At 41.7% G+C, this 20,900-nt stretch overlaps 1 protein-coding gene across 1 annotated transcript; it reads right to left on the bottom strand.

The window, feature by feature from the left end:
- Window positions 1-5,766: 5,766 nt before the first annotated feature.
- Window positions 5,767-19,512, bottom strand: peli2 (pellino E3 ubiquitin protein ligase family member 2). The gene is made up of 6 exons (XM_031759625.2): window positions 19,196-19,512; window positions 13,263-13,392; window positions 11,071-11,172; window positions 9,617-9,814; window positions 9,192-9,380; window positions 5,767-8,721 (listed from the first exon to the last, which is right to left on the bottom strand). Exons 1-6 carry the CDS (start codon window positions 19,270-19,272, stop codon window positions 8,143-8,145), a joined length of 1,275 nt encoding a protein of 424 aa, XP_031615485.1. The 5' UTR covers window positions 19,273-19,512; the 3' UTR covers window positions 5,767-8,142.
- Between the last annotated feature and the right edge of the window lie 1,388 nt (window positions 19,513-20,900).

The following is a 20,900-nucleotide window of genomic DNA, read 5'->3' as shown; positions in this document are numbered from 1 at the left end:
GTGCAGTGCTGGCAAGAGGGATGTGGGGAGGAGATGGGATGAATTTGTGGTGGTGGATGGCGGGGGGTGAGGGGTAATCAGGCACGTCATAAAGACTTCTCTCTAAAACCATCACTTTCATTACCCCCTACCACATAGAAAGCTAGTCTTGTACCCAAACTGTACAACATATGCACAAATGCTCATTGAAGCGCCAATATGGACACATTTTAGCTCTGATATTTGAGATAAAACACAACTGTAGACATATTCGCAGCCATGTAGCTCATATTCGGGGCACAGAGGAATCATTAGAGAGCCAGCTGGATTAAGACCACCCCCCTCCCCCCTTCTATCCCATGCATTCACAAAATAAACGCAGGGCCTTTATATTGACAGCTTGTCCAAAGAGAGGAATTACCCACATGGTTGAGGACCTCGTTCCATATGGCGGCAGGCTATTAACAAACATTAGTTGACTGTAATAGCAGCAGTATTAAATTCATTATCTTTTTCAGATTGTATGTGAGGTGTGTGATTTTGTATGCGTGTGTGTGTGTTTGTGTGGCGTGCCCACACTGTGTGCCAGCGTGTGTGATTAGAGAGTTCTAATGTTCCAGCTCTGGGGATTTGTAGCATAAGATAAGAAAGGGCATTAACGGTGAATTGTGACGGTCCAGTGGAGCAAAACTGTTGTTTAAAATGTGCGTATGCTTTCTTTGCCGAGTCCTTTTTACATGAACAATTTGCATTTTGTCTCAGATTTTTGTTGCTGATTTTTTTTAACTCAATCCCTTACATACAGAAAAAGAGCAGCCACACGTGAGAAAGTGGCTGACTGCAATTCCATCTATTTGATTTTGTATTTTCCTCACTTAACCTACCACATATCTGTTTTAATCTTACCTTAAGCATCCTTGAAATGAGGTGTAATCCAGTTAAGCCCCTTTGAATCTGCTTCACAGCAATATTACACCCATTCGTCGACTCATAAACATTCTCGCTGCTAAACAGCTGCACATTGGCGGTGTCCACGAGCCAAAATGTACATTGTGTTGATGCTGAAAGATTAAAACTCTGCAGTATTTGCACTTGCAAAAAGAGCAGCCATGTTTACTCAACCTTCTCTCGCTTACAATCAATGGGCAGCATGCAGACAGGGTGAGAAATAACTGGATAGGATGCACTTTTCATAACATTGGCTCTGTGGGCCACTGCAATGCATATGAAATAAAACAATCAAGATGCATTTGATGTGCGCACTCTCAGCTTTAATTGAGGGGGTGGAACAGTTTTATACACAGCCCTACCACCTCCTCCCCCTTTGTCAAAGTCTCAGATGCAATTGGACAAATTAACATAATCATAAATAAAATCCAAATTTTTAATACGTTGTCAAGAATCCTTGGCATGTTGTGCCGATTGGCTGAAGCCTGGAACCAACAGACATTAACCAGGGGAGCGGATCTCTTGTTGTTGTTTCTGGGTTTTTCTGACTTATTTGTCTTCATTCAGATGCATGCTGTTAATATATCAGCCCATGGATATCAGTGTACACTGATCACCATAAAAGTGTATAACATGTAATCACAGTACATAGTGCCAAACTACTTTTCACATCAATGAAAAACAGTCTCACTTTTTTGTCCAATAAAAAAACAGGTTACCGCGTGTTTGGTCACATCACTCTGGGAATATCATTTGGAATCGTAACGAGGTAATTTTATGTTTTATGTGTTTGTTCATGTTTTGTGCGTTTTTAAAAAATTTGGTTAATAAAGTTAAATCATTCTTGAATTTGTAGATCAGGTCTCTGTGTAGGTTCACTGTGTCCTTTCATTTAAAACTGCCTCTCTTTTGCTCCACAAAGCCTGGTCCAAATACTAGTCAAAAGACAAAGCTGCGAGAAACAACAAGCATTAACGCTGTGCTCTTTTGCAAGTGGAAAAAACACGACCGTTCCCTGTAAAATGTACATGTAGCGAGGCCTTGAACCACAGAATAGGTCTTCAGAGAGATTAATTCTCCTCTGTGATCCAGTTCTCATTACAACAAGCAGGGGACTCAAACACACATAATAACAGGGCTGACTGCTGTTCCTTTGTAACATGTGGCTACTTAAATGATCCTAAATAAGATAGATGACAAGGATAAAGCAAATCATAATCGGCATTTTGCACAATGGAACATAATAGTCTGCGGAGAACAAGGGACAACATACAGAGCTCCTGTTTTCATCGCCTGGAGCAGCACACCTAGTCGAGAGCAATTAAAATGAGAGGATTCAATTTTGTCAAACACCAGGAACCTGAGATAAATCTTGTATCTCATTTTCCAGCGTGAGGACACTCCCTCGTGTCGGTGCTATCATGTTTGTTATGGTATTTTTAAGAAACAGCTGGCTGCCGACAGACTTGCTAAAACAACCCCACCCCTCCCACCCTCCCACCCTTTCCCCAAATCATGCTAATCCCAATCATTTCAGTGTGAGACGCAGGGGTGAGGAGACGTTAGAGTCGGGTGAGGCCGTGAATAAAAGATGGTCTTAGACTGAAAATTTAGACAGAGCAGAAGGGGGAGGAGGGAGAGAGCAAGGCGGCACGTCACTGCATGGTTTCCATGTGGGAGCAATCCACTTACTTGAACTGATAAAGATTTAATTAACACAAGACTCTGCAATTACTCCATAATTAAAGTAATTTGTCCTCTTGTTTGGATGAGTAGGCACGACGCCGCATGTGCCCGTGTAAGAGCAGACGAGAGAGAAAAAAAAGGGGGGCGTGAGGTGCTCAGAGAGGCAAAGTATACCCCCACTTTAGTGTTTGAATTTAATGCTTGATTTTCCAAACCTATTTTTCCCCACATATGTTCTAATGAAATATTTGTATCGGCTTCTCTTTAGCCCTGTGTTTATTTGCCTTTTATTTGACAACTCATTTGTTATTCATTGAGAAAGTAATAAGCTGAGTAGGCTGAGTACAAAGTATCATCAAGAGCCACATGAAATAGTAAATAGGCCTGATATAATCATAATCCTCTTCAAACTGCACTGCATACAGCTTTGAATTGTGTAGTGCTACAGAGCTGGCTGCAAGCTAAAGGAGAAAAATGCACGCGCACACACACAAAAAAAGTGGGATGGTTTTGTTTGACAATTCAAATTGCATGACTCAGAAGTGAGAGGAGAGTCCTGTGTGAGGTGTTTGACCTTGGGCCTGGATAACAAAGGCTGGACCTGACTTAAAGTAAGACATGCAGGTGTTTGATTGAAGCAACAATTAGTGACTAATCACTCGAGACAGAAATAGTGAGGAATTAGCAGCACAGTCCAATATGTGGCACTGTGCTGTGGCAGTCCAATTTGCCAGAAGATTAAAAAGAAAAAAGACCTGCCAAGTTTACTATTAAAAAACCAGGGAGACAAATGTGTCTTGTGTTAGCTTCTGAGGGTTGTATGTGCTGTTACTTAATTTACACGAGGGGAAGAGCACTATCTCTTATTTACAGATGATGATCTGCATATAATTTGCCTCAGTTGCACGCTGGGTAATTGAGGTAAATATCACAGCATTCAACTTGCCAGCTAAGGTATCCCGCTGATAGCTTGGCGTACAGCCCGCAGCCACCTGTGGCATTTCACATGTTAGGTGAAATCACAGGGCAGACAGACAAAAAGAAAAAGAAAAAACATAAGGCAACTAAGGCACAACTCTGAATACAACCTTCTGATGTGTAACAGCTGGATGATTGACAGCTGTTGTTGACTTTAATCCAATAACCTATATATTGCTGGCTGTTGTCAGAGGGGGGAAAAATCCCATCTAAATATCTGAGGAAGTGGCACGATCACTGTTTAAAAGTTTCAGTGTTTTTTTGTTTTTTTGAAGGCTGCATGCACTTACAACTGATTGCCCCCCCCCCCCCAGCCACATTTTGAAGCCGGGCCTTGAAAACAGTTTGGATTTCATTACTATCACTATGTGCAGGGGTGCGCCTACCCAGAAGAGTTATCCAGATGTACAGCATATACTTTTTCAATGAGAAATAACTGCCATAACCCTATACCTATATAGTTTGCAGCTCACTGCTCTCAGCTATCAAATTAAAACTACTGGAATGCTTACGTACTTTAGTTAGTAAGACTGAATTTCTTTTTGCCATTGGCCACCCAAAAACTCTCTTAATATTCTAAAAGACACCACCAATATATCATTACAGCACCGGATAATCAATATTCTTCTAAAGCATCTAAATTTTCCTGTTTGGAAAATTCACTCAGCAGGAGCAAACTTGCAAGCCATCACTGTCAATAAACCACCTTGTTTTAGGCAAATATGACAGCTTTGTGCTCTCTGATTGCTCAGTCACCAAACAAAAGGAACTTTTTAGTACAATTATAATACAACGACTCCCACTGAACTGCAAAATGGTCCCATAAAAGTGAAAAAACTATGCTAGAAGTGAAAAAAAAAAAAAGGGGGGGGGATGATAGGAGGATCATGGTTTGTGTAAATTCTCAGCATTAGTGCAGGACGTGCACCTCATTTCTTACTCATGAAACTGAGAGAAGGAAAAAAAAAAAGTATCATCCTGCTTTATTTGCATAACCCAGCCCTGCTTAGGGGCAGGGGGACCCACCAAGTGATCTCAAAATTAGCATGCTGTCACCTTCAGTGTCTCTTCTGTCATTAAGAAAAACAGGCAAGTGTGCAGACATATGAACCTATTTCACATCTACTGCAGAAATGTTAATTAGGAAGCACGGCATCCCACAGCTCCGTTCCTCTCCCTGTGCCAGAATGACATGTTATGCATTTAAATCCTTTTCATGCGTCCTTATTATAGAGAGGATGAAGTCACATGCGAATGATGGAAAATATCATCATGGTACAATATTTTTGCATGTACACTAAAAAAAAACCCTAAAAGCTAAATATTGCACACAACTATGCACTCCTTATACATCACGCCAGGATTTAGATGGGGATAAAAGACTATTATAATTAATTTGACTGCATAAGCAAAAACATATGGTATGTAATAGATTAATCGGTTCAAACTAAATATATAGACTCCTCTGATAGCCTAATTGGAGGATTTTAGTCCTCACTGGCATGCCAATTTAAATAATTCAATTTCTGATGTTTCATATGTATTTTTGATGCATTTATATTTAGTGTTTTTCATAACCAACATCAAACTTTTATTTATTTGCTGTGTTTTCAAGCTATTTTATCCCGCAGGCTCAGTAGCTTGAGAGGCATAATGCCAAAGGCACTATTGTTGAGGAAACAGTGCCCTCCTGTGGCTTCATAGGGAAACTGCATACTTTAAAAAAAATACTGAAAACAAGGGGCTACACTCATGCAGTCATTCTCTAATAAATATTAAGATGAAGCTGATAAGATAGAACAAGAAATGTGAATAAAACAGACTTGAAGAAAATTCTCTGCCTTATCTGGAAAAAAAAAAAAATACTGATAGAGCAATCACAATTCAGAGCCGTTTTGGCAACCAAGATAGGAGAGAAATGCTCATACAGAGGAATGATGAAACACATATGTAACTGTGATTAAACATTGCTGCTATGTTGGTTGTGCGAACACAGCTGAGACATCTGGAGTGTTCAAAGGCAGCAGCTGAATAAAAACCAACAAATCCCCATCAACCGCACGCAGCCCTTTAAAAATCGGTGGATCACTTTAAAAGGAGTCCCTGAACATTACCCACAAGTATGAAATAGAAACTGTCAGTCAGAGCGAGAGAGAAATCCAACTTGGTGCCGAGTGTTTTTAAAAAATATTTTATTCTTTGCAAAGGAGGCATTAGGAGCATCAGTGCGTTCTATGGCTTGTGTACAGAGTTCCTGCTGGAGACACAAAAATAATAATAATCATAGAACAAGCCCTTGGGTGAACTGTGGGCCCCACCCATGTTTACCGAGGAGGAATGTTTGAGGCAGCTACTCTTGCAGCTGTTACAGAACACGGTCTTAAGCAATGGACACAGTGTTTGAGCCGAACGCACGTGAGGTTAGAAGGGAATGCTACCGTACAGTATGTGGTCTAGTGCTTGACCCAGCATGGCAGTTAAATAACATCAGCAGAAATCAAGCGAGTCTGAAATGCTCTGTGGTTAGAGGAAAAGTGTAATGCTGCTGACATTCTTAACAATGCCAAATATGTTTCTCTTCAGAGGGAAGCGGAAAGAAAAAGTAAAGTAAAAATACCACGTCCGGGACAAAGGCAGATTTCCCCCGCCTCAGATATACCTCTGAATTTTTTAATCATCATAATAAAGTCTGGGAAAACCTAATGCTATATAATAGAACATCGCCTTTAACATCTCATTGTCTTAATGCTCACTATTGTACTTCATAATCTAATGTTGGAAACGACACTCTACGTATGGGCACAGTCTGGAAAGCTAACATCACGGACAGATTTGTCCCAGATTCCTTAGTTTTCAATTCATCTGCTACTTTTGTTTTGGACAACTTGACTCATCCGTGCACAATAGAACTTACCAAATTTGGCACAGAGTGTGATAATATCATTGTTCCCATGAAGCGACTGAACAGCCTTGACTGTAATCCAGAGCTGTCAACATTCCACCACAGCAGCAGCAGCAGCAGTTTGGGGGTAGCATTGTTTACAGAAACACTTTGGATTGGAGGAAAAAGTGGCCGTCGCATCTTGCATGTGGAGAGAAAACAGCTCCTCCTTATATTTGGTATAATCTCTGGATGCTGCTGAGACTGTGCCCAGGTTCGACAGCGTACAAATCATTGGATCAAACCCAGCGTGGGGATAAAGCTAACAACAGTGCAGACTGAATACAGTGCGTGTCTGTGTGTGTGTTTGTGTGGGGCAGTGACAGCTAGCAAGCAAGCAGGTACGCTTGATTCATATGGTTGTACGGCTCCGGCGATTTATTTAACTGAAAGCAGGCTTCGATCACGCCTTGAAAGCAAGTTGTATAATCAAAGCACCACCAGCGAGAAGGGTCAATGCATTTCAGTACATTCATTGTCAAGCCCCTGCGACCTTGTGTTAAATCCTGCGTTCTCTCTGGTAGCGTTTTTGGGGATTGGGGTGAAGCGATGCAGGGTGATTTTAACGGCCCGAGGGCACCCACGCAGTCCAATCCACACGCACACAATCACACAAACATGCACGCACACATACGCTCAAGCATTCTCACACACATTATATATGCTGGAGAAAAATATATTAACATTTGCATTACAAAACAGTACAAGGGCCTCAGTGTAATAAAATACCTCTGGTGTTAGAATCTGTGTGGGTTGTTATTTTTCTTACACCTTCTGTATGCAAAACTATCTCTCTCTTTACCTTCAACAAAATATCTTTTTGTCAACTATGAAAAATATTCCCATAGTTTGATGGGATTTGAGGCACTGGATTATATCTCTGTACATAAAAAGTCTTCCCACCCACCCCCCAACTCTCGCTCAAAGTTTGTTCGGCAGTTGGAAACCGCCTCCGGAGAGCTACAAAATGTTGATGCCGTTACGGGTTAAGGACCAGGACATCAGTGTGGACCATTTAACAAGTTAACTATTAAAACTTCCATCTTCTCCTGGCTTTTCTCTCAGCCAACAGTCCAGCTGTCTGGCTCTGTAAAATCTTGGTTTCAGGCCCACCAGGAACTGAATTATATACCCTCCCCCACCCCACCCCGTATATTTCCCAGAAGACTCAACTACACCTGCTTGCTATAATTTGGTTCAGTCTGATTCATGAGTAAATTCAGCTCATTCCTTCTGCAACCTTAGTGTTACAGCCCTCTGATGGAAAACCAGCAGGCACTGTAGTTTACAGCCCAGCACTGGAGCCTTGTTTAAAGAGGTTTGTTGGCAGGACAGCTAAAACAGTATTTAGTTCTGGAGGAGCCGTGGGTCTGTGGTCCAGTGTGCTCCACATCTCTGTGTCCTGCAGTGGCCATCCAAACAGCCACAAAAGGCCCCAAACAATCTGTAATGGCTCTCTATTGTCAATCCACAGTACATGACCAGAACCTGAAAAAGGCTCGCTTCGTTCCAGAGCCGGCTTACATAAATGAAAGAAAGCACAAAATAATCTTTCACTGCATGTCAGCATTCCTGTTTAATCTCCTCTGCCAGAGCAAGACCCCTTAAACTCAGTCCACCGGACCTTGGAAGATTAGCTTGGAATAGCCCTGAGTTGGGCTGAGTTGGGTGGCGCAAAAGGGGCAGGCTGCGTGGAAGGCGTGAGTGCCGTGGGGCAGAGGGATCTCTGACCAGTACTTGACAGACTTCTCTGAACACACGTGTCCGCATGGCACGAAGGCGTATGTGGGTGCACCTGTGTCCACGTAGAAGGCCGGTTCGCAGCCCAGCCACAGTGGCACGTAGGGCCCCACCACCCGGCACATGGGACACTCTCGCTCAGTGTTGGCCTCCTGCTCTGAACGGTGGCCCCAGTTGTGGTAACCGTGCACGTGACCGCACGCCAAGTACACCCAAGGCTGCTTCTCTTCCAGAGATGAAAGGGCACGGCTCCGGTGCATGCTGGGGAAGGCGAGGGTATTGAGACCCACAGGGCACTGGGGGCGCGCTGCATTGATCTCCTGCCTGAGTGCCTCCAGGTGCTTTTGCGTGGGAGTGTGGAAGAGGCCTTCGGCAGTACGCCACAGCAACGTTGCTCCACACAGATCCACCAGGGAGCCGTCCTGTAGAATATTGCTCTCATTCTCCACCTGCGGAGGATAGAGAAATGCGCACACATTTACCTTCTACATGGAAAAAAAATCCACTGCCTATGACATGCTGATCTTCCTTATTACTACATTGTACTACAGATTGACAACATCTGGTTCGCCTTTAGTTCCTGTTACTGCTGAGTTTCAGACAGTTTTTGGTTTTTTTTTCCCCTGTGGCACAAGTCCCACCCAAATGCCATTTAAACCTTTTGTGTACAATAGGCAACCAATCAGAGGAAGGCTTGCTTATTGAGCAGGAAATCAGCAAACATGGATTATTTCAGACTTTGGATCAAGATAATTACTTATTTTGATTTGGGACTCATTCAAAGCTACTCTAATAGTGGCTGTGGAAGAATTAAAATAATAAACATAACAGGGCCACTTTAATATTCTAAAGTACTTCTATAACATCACAGTGTCACTGCATACATACACTGATACATTTTAACTTTTCAACTACTCACCAGTTTGCCTGGGGTCTGTGCTGAGCGGGTCTCTCTCAACGTGTAAACATCACCACAAACAGAGATCTCTCTCCACACGCCAGGCTTGGACTCCTCAGTGAATCCCCCCTTAGGGTGCATTACCAGCACACCATTGGTTGTTAAGCCGTCCATGTGACCATCAGGGTTTTTCCATTTTGCAGCTTTTTCCTACAGGCAGGACAGAAAATGGATGATGACACAAACTGACATGATGTGTGGCATTTCACTTTTTACGTAATAGTGCATATGAAACAGTGATTTTCTTTATCTGGTTACAAGCTTCAAGGATTAGAAGCACTAAAAAAGAAAAAAAAAAAAATAGGCAGCCATGTAACCTTACAGGCTAAAAAGTAGCATAGATAGAGATGGTGCATAACCACAATGATACACCAAGCAGTAATTACCCCAAGGAAGATGTTTTTGGAGGTATCAAATCCGGCTGCATAGATGCGAGCGGTGTAGGGCGGGGTACGTTCACAGACAATTCTGCAGGCAAAACGAGAGATGGTACTCTGCGTGATAAGAGTCTCTTCGCCTTCTTGACCCCCTGCTATTGTATCAGTCACCACAAAGTCTATGGGACTCTCAGTAGAACGCCCAATCTGCAAAAACAACACAAAAATAATAATTAATATCATGCTGTACTGCACAACAGTTGCTAAAGAAAGGATCTCAAAACAGTGCAATCAATGAAGAAAGGTTCTTTGTAATTCATACCAGGCACAGCAACTGTTCTGCATCCTGCTAGCGTATGTACGTGCACAAGCAAACACACACAGAGTATCTATATATATTTTAATGGGCATAATTTTCAGCACTTGGAAACAGTTCAAGCTGAATAAACAGAGGCAAAAATAGGCTTTCCTCCTTTCATTTCCTCTTTTTCCCCCCATCTCACACTGTCCTGAAGTCCAACACTTTGAGTGGCTTCCTCTTCTCTGTGGTGCGTTCAGTATTGTTTAGACACATGGGGAAGATAGGGTGCTGAATACGAAGCATGTGTCTGTAACATTAACATCCCTTGGCTCATCACTGCTGTACGTTCAGATTAATACTGGAGCAGTGTAAACCGGGCACAGACTATTTTTATTGATTGGAGTGTTTTTGAACTACCCGTTTATACTTTTTATGTGTCTTAACTTGCTTTTCTGCTATTACAGCACTAAATTTTCTTACTTACTTTACTCTGTATTGTTGTGTTTTATGACTGCTTGTCTGTGAAAAGCATTTTATACATAAACTTTTAACTTTACAGTTAAATCAGGGGGTTGTGTATAACCAAAGAGGCTAAAAGAGCCCAAAGAGACCTCGTCAATCAGTCAAATTAAAGCTTACATCCATATTTTCATTTTTCCCATTCATACAGAGCCATTTGAATCAACAATCTAAGGATAGAGTAATTACTGTCCTGACAGCCTTTGAAGCCCCTGTAGGCGATATAACAGAACACAAACAATAAAGGGCAATAAAACCTTTCCAACAACTGTCAATCCTTTAAAAAAAACAAAAACAGGTTAAGTAGCATCAAATTCAAACAACATGTCTTAGCCAGAGAACTAGCAGCTCTCCTGCTGTTAAAATTACAGCCACATCCTGCCATAGGAATGGGGAACAGGCTCTGAATATTGTTGGCTGTCAGAGAGGAAATACTCCTCCTGGCTTTACTAGATCAAAACTGGTAATGTTAGGTATAGAAGTACATTAAAAAAAACAAAACAAAAAAAAGCAGAACAAAAGCCTTTTTGTTCTATGTTTTCTGACTATAAAGAAGTACAGTAATCACAGAGAAACTAATGTACGGGCTGTGAATGTATCTGAATGCAGTTGTGTGCCAAAGTAAAAGTGAACGGACTTTTACCTGAAACATGTCTGTGTCTTTATCATGGCTGTACTCTACCACTACGGTATGGTTCCTGGACAGCGTGTAGGAGATACTGTGCTGACCTTTAGAGCTCACAGCCTGAAATGTGAAAACAAACAAACAAAAAAACCCAACTTGTTCATTACAAAGTACACAGTGCAACAGTATAATAAATCATCATCCAATCTGTGGCTTTATCACCGGATCTGAGAGTGCCAAACAGCACAGCAGAACTACAGTAAAACCTTCCTTGCACAATCCTTTCCTCGTTGGTGAGGTTAAATTAAAGACCAGAGCAAAAATCAAACCCACTATTAAAACACATGGCACTTAAGCGATGATTCACATCCTTAGAATCAACAACTACGAGGCGCTCCTGGAAGAAAACATGTTATTGTCCTTATTTTTGTTTTGTTATTGACAACTTGGAACATTTCTATGGATTATTAGTGTGTATGTGTGTTTTTTTACAGCTCACAATTAAGCCAAAGCTCTACCGGCTTATTGCGTAATTTTATCATGATGTTACCAAAATCCTAAAACCTATTACAGGAATTTTTTGGGAAGAGGAACAAAAAAAAGACTGTAAAGTCACACTCGCGAAACAGTGATCATAAACTCCCTGCTGGCCTCGGTTAACACAAGTTCGCCAGGCAACTGAACTGCTTCACGTCAGTGTAGCGAGGAAGGCTGGGTTAAAGCCCGGCCCTAGCTTCCATCAACACTGTACCACATGCCATCTCTGCTCTAATCTGCAAAATTCCATTTCCTAAACACCCCCCTCCTCTTCGTCACGTGCAGGAGGGAAAGCGGGAGAGGGAAAGTGGGTCATCAGAGCCGCCACGCTCTGCTGTAACATCAGATGCAGACGGGGACAAATGTCATCATCGCATGCAGTCTTGTCTTGACTGCACGGCTACAAACAAATGGTGCTCCACCTGTTAAAGAACTAAAAAAGGAGCAGTGCACACACAAATATGTATTTTTTATAAACGCTATGCCCCAAAAATATCCTCCTCAACCTTCCCGAGCGGTAGGAGTTGGAATCATGTTTTGAATACGAGGCTGGCAGTGGCATCATGGGAGCTCCTCATTATCTGCCATGAACACTAGAGTGTGCACCGACACGTGAGCTCTCCCTCTCAGCCGCAGAGACTTCATTCGTATGCTGCACTGGAAGGGAGCAAGAATGGGTTGCAGGAGGTGGGCGGGGGGCTTGTTTCATTTTAGTGATTTATCTCTTTAATACCCCCTTCTCCTTAAAATAAGCTGACCACCCACCTCGTCACTTAGAGAATGGCCCTTTTTTGACCGCTTATACACCTGGACGAGCCAGGCTGACATAGAGCAACAACCCCTGAGCTCATCCTTCAAGTCCCATAACAGGGTGCCAGGGTTGAAGTGGTCAGTGAAACAGCCGGTAACTAATGTAATGCACAGTAAAAACAGCCACATCTAATGCAGATAGCAAACTATCTGAGACGTAATTTATGATGTGGAGCAGCAGAACAATTTAGCCATATTTCACAGCACACTGCAGCTCAAACTCAAACAAAATAAAGCGCAATCTCTGCCATGAAAAGGCCTCTGTCACTGAATCGTCCCACAGCAGGTTTCTGGATTCCACAACCTGACAGTAACCTGAACCAGACGGCCTTTTAGCTAAAAATGTCAAACACTGGTCTCCAAGTGGCGCAGAGGTAAGCGGGTCTTGTCTGATGTTTAGCAGTTTCGCCTAGGAACCGAAGGTAGGAATGCAGGAAGGCAAACACGTTTTACTGGATGTGGCACTTCCCTGCAGGCAGTCTGCCGTGAAGAGAAACTCTGAAGCCCAGCTCGGAACTATAGTCATTGTAGTGGAAATGTCAACATTAATGTCTGCCAACAATAATGTAAAGTGCTTTTCACAGCACAATTTACTAGTTACCACAATCACTAAAAGGCCATTCAGCTGCTGTGGAAAAAAAACACAAAAACCAAACAAAAGAAATTATGCTTTCAACTTCATATACAGCCAAATCTTCTTATGTACATATGCAAAACCAAAACAAACAAAAAACCCAAACTATTACCTAAAAAAAGAAATATCACCTTCTGTTTCTGTTACATTTTGTCTGAAGAGAAAGGCAGACAGATGTTCAATCTCACAGAGAGCCTGTTCATTAAATCATTAAATCATCCTTCTGTACCTTGCTGGCCTGGGGTGTGTTGAGGACGTGCACAGTGCTTGGTGATACACCATTGGGTTTGATTCTCTTGTATAGAGCAAATCTGCTTTTCCGTCTACCGCGATCTCCGTTGGGCAGGGAGCCATTGTACCTGTCAGAGACGGGACAGGGTGGAGAGAAGGACAGCAAATTGACAGTTATTTATTTATTTTTTTCCTCTGTGTGAAAATGCTAACAGCTTCCATAGCTGCAAAAAGATGTGTCTAATGAGATTTACCGGCAAAAGTCTTGTAATCATATAAGAAGTAAACACGGAGAATTAGAAACATTCATGTGTTCTGAAAAGGAGATTTGCCACGCATTACATCACTGACAATCTAATACACCCTATTAGTAATCTAAGCGTTACCTTGGATAACGGCTCTTATTACATAATGCACTCTGGTGCTGGTGATTTCAGTGTGCGTGCACTGTGTAAACTGCAGCTGTTCTTTTGCTCTGTGTCCCAGGCAGGAGCACGTTTTAAGATGCATGTCAGGTTTGCTATCACTTTGGGAATGCACAGTCTGGGTGGATGACTCAGACACCTTCTTTCAAAGCTGAATTTTATACACGGATACAGCTTACAAAGCTATCTGTTCCGTTTCCAAAATCACTTAATAACAGACTCCAGTTTTGCCCTTTAGTGTGCTGAGAGGCACCTAGCCTAAGCTGCTCTTTGTGAATGAAGAAGCCCCTTCCGGTACAACTGGTCTTCTTTCTATCCACCAGCTGGTTCCTACAGCTGGGACACCCCATGCTCGACTATCATCCAACACACAGACCTTCTGTCACACACTCACATAAACCACGAATGTGCTGAACAGACACTTTGCACAAGATACACATTTATATTAAATGCCTCAAGTTTGCACACTAATGCATCAGAGGGAACAGAGTCTACGAGCCACTATGTAATTTGACATTTTTCCCTTTCTGTTTCTGAACAATAGCAACAGAACCTCCTTCTGCTCCTTCCCACCTCCCTCCCAGGCTAGTCCACCTGTCCCATGTCTCCACACGGCTGGCCAGGCAAAGAAACACATGGTCCTAGTCAGCACAGTGCACAAAGCTGGCCTGTAGGACAAGCCACCCACAGAGAGCTAGAGAGGCACTGGAAGATTCTATGGACTAAATGCAACAAATACAAAGACAGAAAGACAGGAGGAAAGTGTCAAATGACAGCAGACCTGGTTACCTTCTCTCCTAAAGTGTTCAGCTTTTACTTTTAGTGGTGATTACTGTATGATAGTACTCCTTTCAAGGCCATTTCAGGGATTCTATTTCCATGTAATTAGACCAGTGCACACTTTAAATTCAGACCCTTACACAGTTGTGAAATCTTGGGCTCCAAAAGCCTGAGCTGGCCTTCTCATGCTGCTTTCAAAATAAAGTACAAGCGTACAAGACAGAAGTTAGATTGAATCTAAAGAAAAATAAAATAATGCCCACTTTCCCCCCATTTATATAGTAATTGTGTTGCTTTCATTCGCAAGTAATCTGTAAGAGAAAACAAATAAAGCCCTTTTATTAATGCACACATTCCCAAGCTAACTTCACATGGTTTGTTCTCTGCACTCCACTTTTATTTGACCTGCTCTAAAAACACCCCACCTAAATAAAGACCAGCTAGCCCTACATAAAGATGTCTTTTCAGTTTAGGGGGGGGGTCTATTGGCTGGCTACCTGCCCCTGTGTGCCTCATACAAAGCACACAATCAAATGATATCCAGCTTAGTGTTTTTGCCATGATGAATTCTGACTGGAGAATATAACCCTAGCTCTGCAAGAAACGCAGCATATGCTTTCAATTATTCAGCATTACACCGAGGAACAATATTCTGTCATGCAGGAACTGCCACCGTCACATTAGCTAGGACAGGCTCTTTAAAGCTGCGTTCCAACTAATTGTGATCGCTTTCCCTTTTGACCCGTGCCAGACAGACAGCGGATTTACCTTCCAATACTTAGCAGCAGGGATTAGAAGACTCTGGCATATCACCTATCCTCCAGGGTTGCGGTAAGGAGCCAACAGCACCTCCTACTTCCTATGCTAACATGAAAGGCTAGTGTTCACAGAATGAGGAGAAGATATGCTGAATAGCTGTAACACTCATTAGAATTACAGAAAGTTAGGTTAGGCTTACAGGGTCACACAAGATGGTTTCTAGGTCACTAAGACTTCAGCCTATCAATACTTCATCTAAATCAATCTAAGCTGTAAAAATACATAAATAATACATCATTACCAGACAACCAGATGGCATGATGAGCAAAGACAGTATGAGTCAACTAAATGAGCATCATCCATCCATTTTCTTATCCATTTATCCAACTTAGGGCAGCAGGGGTGCTGGAGCCTAGCCCAGCAGTCACGGGGTGAGAGGCTGGGCACATCTTGGCCAGGTTGCCAGTCAATCACAGGGCTGACATAGAAAGACAGACTACCACATACTCCCCAATGCATATTTACAGCCAATTCACAATCAACAAAAATCCTAGTGGCTGTCAAACCTCGTCTGGCATACCCCACATTACTTTATATATGAGTAAGCACAATAGCATCAGCCAAGTCTCATTTGGTAATAAATAAAAGTCTCTCTTTGCCTAATTGTCAATGCCCTGCAGTTTCTGAACCTCTGAATTAGCTTAACATGAGTCTGTTTGGACTGTGGGAGGATCCTGGTGCAAATGGAAAAAAAACCTACGCAGGCACAAGACGTACATGCAAACTACACACAGAAACGCCTCAATCCACCAAGAGGTTTGAATACTTGTTGAGAGGTGATCATGCTAACCACTGTGCCACTCTAGATTCAACCAGTTACACCTGAAATCTACAAATTCTATTGTAGTATTGACCAAAAAAAACAAAAAAACAGAAAGAGACGTCTCTTGTCTTTATACCATTTATATTACGACATTCATACATTCATAATATTAATAAAAAAGCAGAATCTATGTCAGTCTGTACCAAAGATGCTCCCAAGTTTATTTGTACACTTTCCTTTAATGAGTGTTTCTTTAAGGCAAAATGTAGAAAGTTCAATCAATAGGCCTAGTCTCCCTGCCACAATGGACAGAGGAAGCTGAAGAGAGGCAAAGGCTGAGTCCTGATCAATCCATCCTTTCATTTGCAGGATACCCATGCAGCACCCCCTCCTCATCCTGCCTCCTTTCACTGACCAGCACCAAGCCAATCTGCGGCGGCAGAGATGGGGGGGCAGCCATGCAAGTAATAAGAGCCACCACGGTCATGGCAACAAACCGCTGAGGGAACTGCTGCTCAAACAAGCTTTGTTCCATGCTGTCAGCTATCTTGTCTACCATCAGTTTTATCAATGGGATGTGATGTCATGGCAGTGATTATACACCCGTCACATCTGATTCACATATGTGTCTTTATGTCGGGAGAGAGAACAAAAGTACCAGCTTCAAACATGCCACATACTGAGCCTGGGGTAATAAGCAGTCAGCACTTTTTATCCCTTACAATAAGCACTATGACTGCGAGTGTATGGGTGGAGGGCAGTGTACAAAAACACAGTGTAGTCTGCTCTCTGTGTAAGCCATCATTTCAGCACCTTATTTCAAATACTGTAAAGATGAAAGTCACACAGCAGCATGGTCACCAGTGAATGTGAACTATAAAAATTTCATAACTTTTATAAGAGCCTCAGGACTGGCCAGTGGCCAAAGTTCAGTCACTCGTGTTTTCCATCATCTGTGGCGGCTGTTGGCCATGACAATACAGACAGGATGAGAAGGTGACTGTTTAGAAGGATAGCTTGTGGCAATTTGTCCTAAATGAATTCTAAACAACCAAACAAAAACACACAAAACAAAATGAAAAAAACAAAACAAAAACCAAAAGAGGACAAAGCAGTTATGATATAATAAAGGTAAAAGTTACACTTGCTTTATTCGGTGACAACACAGATGTGAATAACTGCTTATTTTGTTTGCCTTTTTACATTAACAGACTCTGTCCGTGTACTGTCTGATATTATCCAGTACAAGTGGCAATTGGATAGTTACAGAATGAACGCCAAATAATTCAAATACTTAACAGGGGTAGGTGTGTTCTTCTACAAAAGGCTTTTTAAATGTAAAGAGTGATGTGAAAAACAAAGATTACCTCAACAAATAGTCTGAAAATGACCAGCACATGCCAGCTATCAATACATCCGATAGGCAAAATAACAGACTGACAGAATATTACCATCTTTTTTGATAAATAATGTTTTAAGTCATAATTCCTTTGCAGTTTCTTTCCCATGTTTTATATTTACCTGAAATTATATCAGTAAATGTATAAGACTGACTTTTTTTCCCCCATTGAGTAAAATACTGATATTTTATTGACAACAATACACTTAATGGTGAGGCTCTTATCAGTTTCTGTAGAGATTCCTGACCAGTTTACTATATAGAAGAAAATATGTATTCAAAAAATACACAGGTTCCTGACACCAAGGCAAAATTTCCACTGCTGCGGGTTTGACGTAATTGTTCTGCAATGTGAAACTGTCAGAAGAGCCTTGTCAACTTTGAAATAAGTAAGCGATAAGCTTAAAGGCAAATAAGTATAAAGGCTTGACAATAAGGAACTGATTACTGATCAACTACTCGTTGGGCAAGAAATGTAAAGATGCCATTAAGGCTTTTAAGAAGCCGGATAAGATGATTTAAAGCAGATGAATAATAAAAAACACATAAATAAATAACTAAAAGAGCTACAGCTCGGCTTGTTTTCAACACTCTGTGAAAACATGGTGGTTCCGTGCATGCCCAACAAAAATTACTCCATACTGAGATATAAACAAATACAAAGATGGAAAAAAAACAGCAGAAAGGTAGCTTGACTGAACCACCTTTGATGTGTTCCCATAGACAGCTTAAGAGTCTGCTAGTATAAAGCAATATAAGAATATATGCTGTGAGATTAGATAAACTTGTCCATTGCTTTCCCTTGTTTCTCTGACTTGCACTGGAGCATTGTGGGTAATGACAGATACTGTATAAGGTATGGAAATCAGTAACCGACTCCTTACTACTTGCTATACAGTATAATTCAGCAGATACTTTCGCTGATTTTCTCTATGAACAGAAATTTTTTTTTACTGTATAAATAACATTTGAATGTTCCCCACATCAGGTATCATATCCCAATATCATTTTATCGAATTACATATATCATTACAGAGGACTTCGTAAGGCTCTCGCTGTTATTCGACACTTAAGCTCCCCTTGTCTGTTAAATAAGGAATGTAAAGATAACTTTTTGCAGGTCAAGGTGTGTGATTTTAAACTCTTGCACCCTGGAGAACAGCCGGCAGTACGTGCGTGCGTGACTGCAGAAGTTGTGTTAAAGGAAGCACCCTGGGGCTGGGGGAGGGGACCATCACTACTTCCGAATTCCTAAAACCCCATGAATCCAACTTTAAGGTAAGAAGGAGTGTCCGGTCAGAGTTGCTGAATAAATCTCACTCGGGTTCCCAAAGTTGTCACAAATCTGTCCTATTTCACGGACACATATGTAGACACATGCAGGCAGTTTGCAGTTATCAGGGTTGCCAGGGAATGGGATATTTAAAACCTCCACATTTGTAATTGCGCACGTGTCTGATTTGTGGGATAACGTGAGCTTGTAAATTTCTAAACGGAGCTTGACGTGCTCCCTGAATATCATCACAGCGCCTCTTTGATGTTATATAATGTCGCCTGTGTTGGAAGTTGATCTTGAATTTAAAAAAAGGACAACAACGCATCACTGCTAACTCCATGCTATTTTCAAAAACTTGTAGCTTAGGTAGCAGTGTGAGTGCACGCTTGTGAAACTTGAAAACAAACACTCGCTTTCAGTTTCATGTCCACACTTACTCAGAAGCAAATACAACAACGATTCAACTTACCCCAGTACCACCAGCTCTCCGTATTTCACTAGGTCTATGGATGGGGCGCAGTGCTCCTCTTGGCTTAACGAAAACATGAGGCTCCTGGCTTCACTTCACTGTTAGCTTTACAGTAATAACGGTTCACAAATTACCTAAAATTCCTCCTTAAAAAGCGCGACGCAGATTCGTTTCAGATGGCGTACACGGCAGCATGTGTTTCAGTGTTCTCACGAATCAAGTTTGCTAAAAATAAACTGGTCTGAAACTTCCTCGGCGTGACATAGCAAAACGTAACTTACTTGGCGGTTGAATGCGCTCTAAAGCAGATACAAAAACAGCAAGGACCAGGGCCGGAACGTACCATTCACTTCTACTTTACTTTGTATAGGGGGAGCTCTCTACCTACGCCTTCGTTAAAATGGTATGCCTGGTCAAATTTTATTGTATCTATTCATTAAACACATAGATAATAGTACATGAGAATGCTTCATCTTTAATCAATTCTCGTGTAGACAAAGCAGTTGAATCTACATTGTAATAATCATTTTTGAAACCACCCGTCATGGTTTATGGATCGCACCTTCTGTTATGTAAACAAAGAGTACAATCTGGGAATTCTTAAAGGGATCATACTTTTTCCTGACGTGATTGCAGTTTCCTATATTTGACGGAAATAAAGGTTTAAACGTTTTGTGTTGTATTTACATTTCTATTATTTACTGTTTCAGCAAAATGTGCCAAGGATCACATGATTTATAAGTGCAGAAGTTATGCCTACTGATAATGGGACATAAAAAGTGGGAAAAGACATGGTGAAAAAAAACTATTCAGAATCCTCCTGGTACATTTTCTGACTGAGATAACAACGAGTGTGTGAAAAAAAGAAAATGTGAAATCAGATTTTGTAATTTTGCTGGTAACCCCCTAGGCTCTTTACAGCGTGTTATTTGATTATGACTTTATTGCAGCTGGCTAATGCGTGTGATTGATTGTGCAACTTAATGACATCACTACGGATGTGCATGCCTCGAGGTTTTATTTTCACCACACCATTGCTCATTTTGATCGTTTCATTTTTGTCTCTGTTTTCAGCATTCCTTTTGTTGGCTTCCGGTCCGTGAGTGCATGCTTATTTCATTCTGTAATGTCAGTCAGCTGGCTGATGTACATTAGTCAAATAATAACACCAAGGCCTAGTAATTTGGCTAATTGCTTTTCTGAGACTGACTCAGAAATCTAATTTAACCAAATGTCCACACGTGACGCTACTAAGAACCTCTCAGCCTCTAGTGACACCTCTTTTAGTACATCACACATTCACTTCCCCCCCCCCTCATGCTTTTCTGGTGAAAGTGCCACTTTTGTCTAGCAGTCTCCTCCACGCTTTAATGGCTCTGTCTTGTTTAACAGGAATCTGCATGGCTGGAGGTGCTATTACTGCTTCAGCTCTGTTGCCTTTGCAATAATGGCCTTCTATTTGAACTGGTGTCCAGTTTCAAAGTGCAATAACACCTACAGAAAACAAAAGGTAGTCTGGGAATACAGGGGCCGGAAGGGGTGAAAAAAGCCTCCCCTCCCTCACAAACAACAAATTTAAACTTCACCACAATAAGACAGAGTATTGTGCATTTGTAAGCATTACAAGTCAAATATTTGGCATTTGTTGAATCCCTTTAATGGTGCATACACTTGGCCACTGATAGCATGGATTAACATCAGCTTC

The sequence above is a fragment of the Oreochromis aureus genome, linkage group 19 (genome assembly GCF_013358895.1).
Source record: "Oreochromis aureus strain Israel breed Guangdong linkage group 19, ZZ_aureus, whole genome shotgun sequence".
NCBI lineage: Eukaryota > Metazoa > Chordata > Actinopteri > Cichliformes > Cichlidae > Oreochromis > Oreochromis aureus.
Note: the sequence above shows the minus strand (reverse complement) of the source record. Positions and strands in the feature narration are given on the sequence as shown.

Bases quoted from the DNA above. Each gene is read 5' to 3' on its own strand.
- peli2 (XM_031759625.2), bottom strand. From the start codon at position 19,272: ATGTTTTCGTTAAGCCAAGAGGAGCACTGCGCCCCATCCATAGACCTA. The intron at 13,393-19,195 runs GTAAGTTGAATC...CGTCTCTGACAG, and splicing joins GGAGAGCTGGTGGTACTGGG to GTACAATGGCTCCCTGCCCA. The intron at 8,722-9,191 runs GTGAGTAGTTGA...TATCCTCCGCAG, and splicing joins CACAGACCCCAGGCAAACTG to GTGGAGAATGAGAGCAATAT.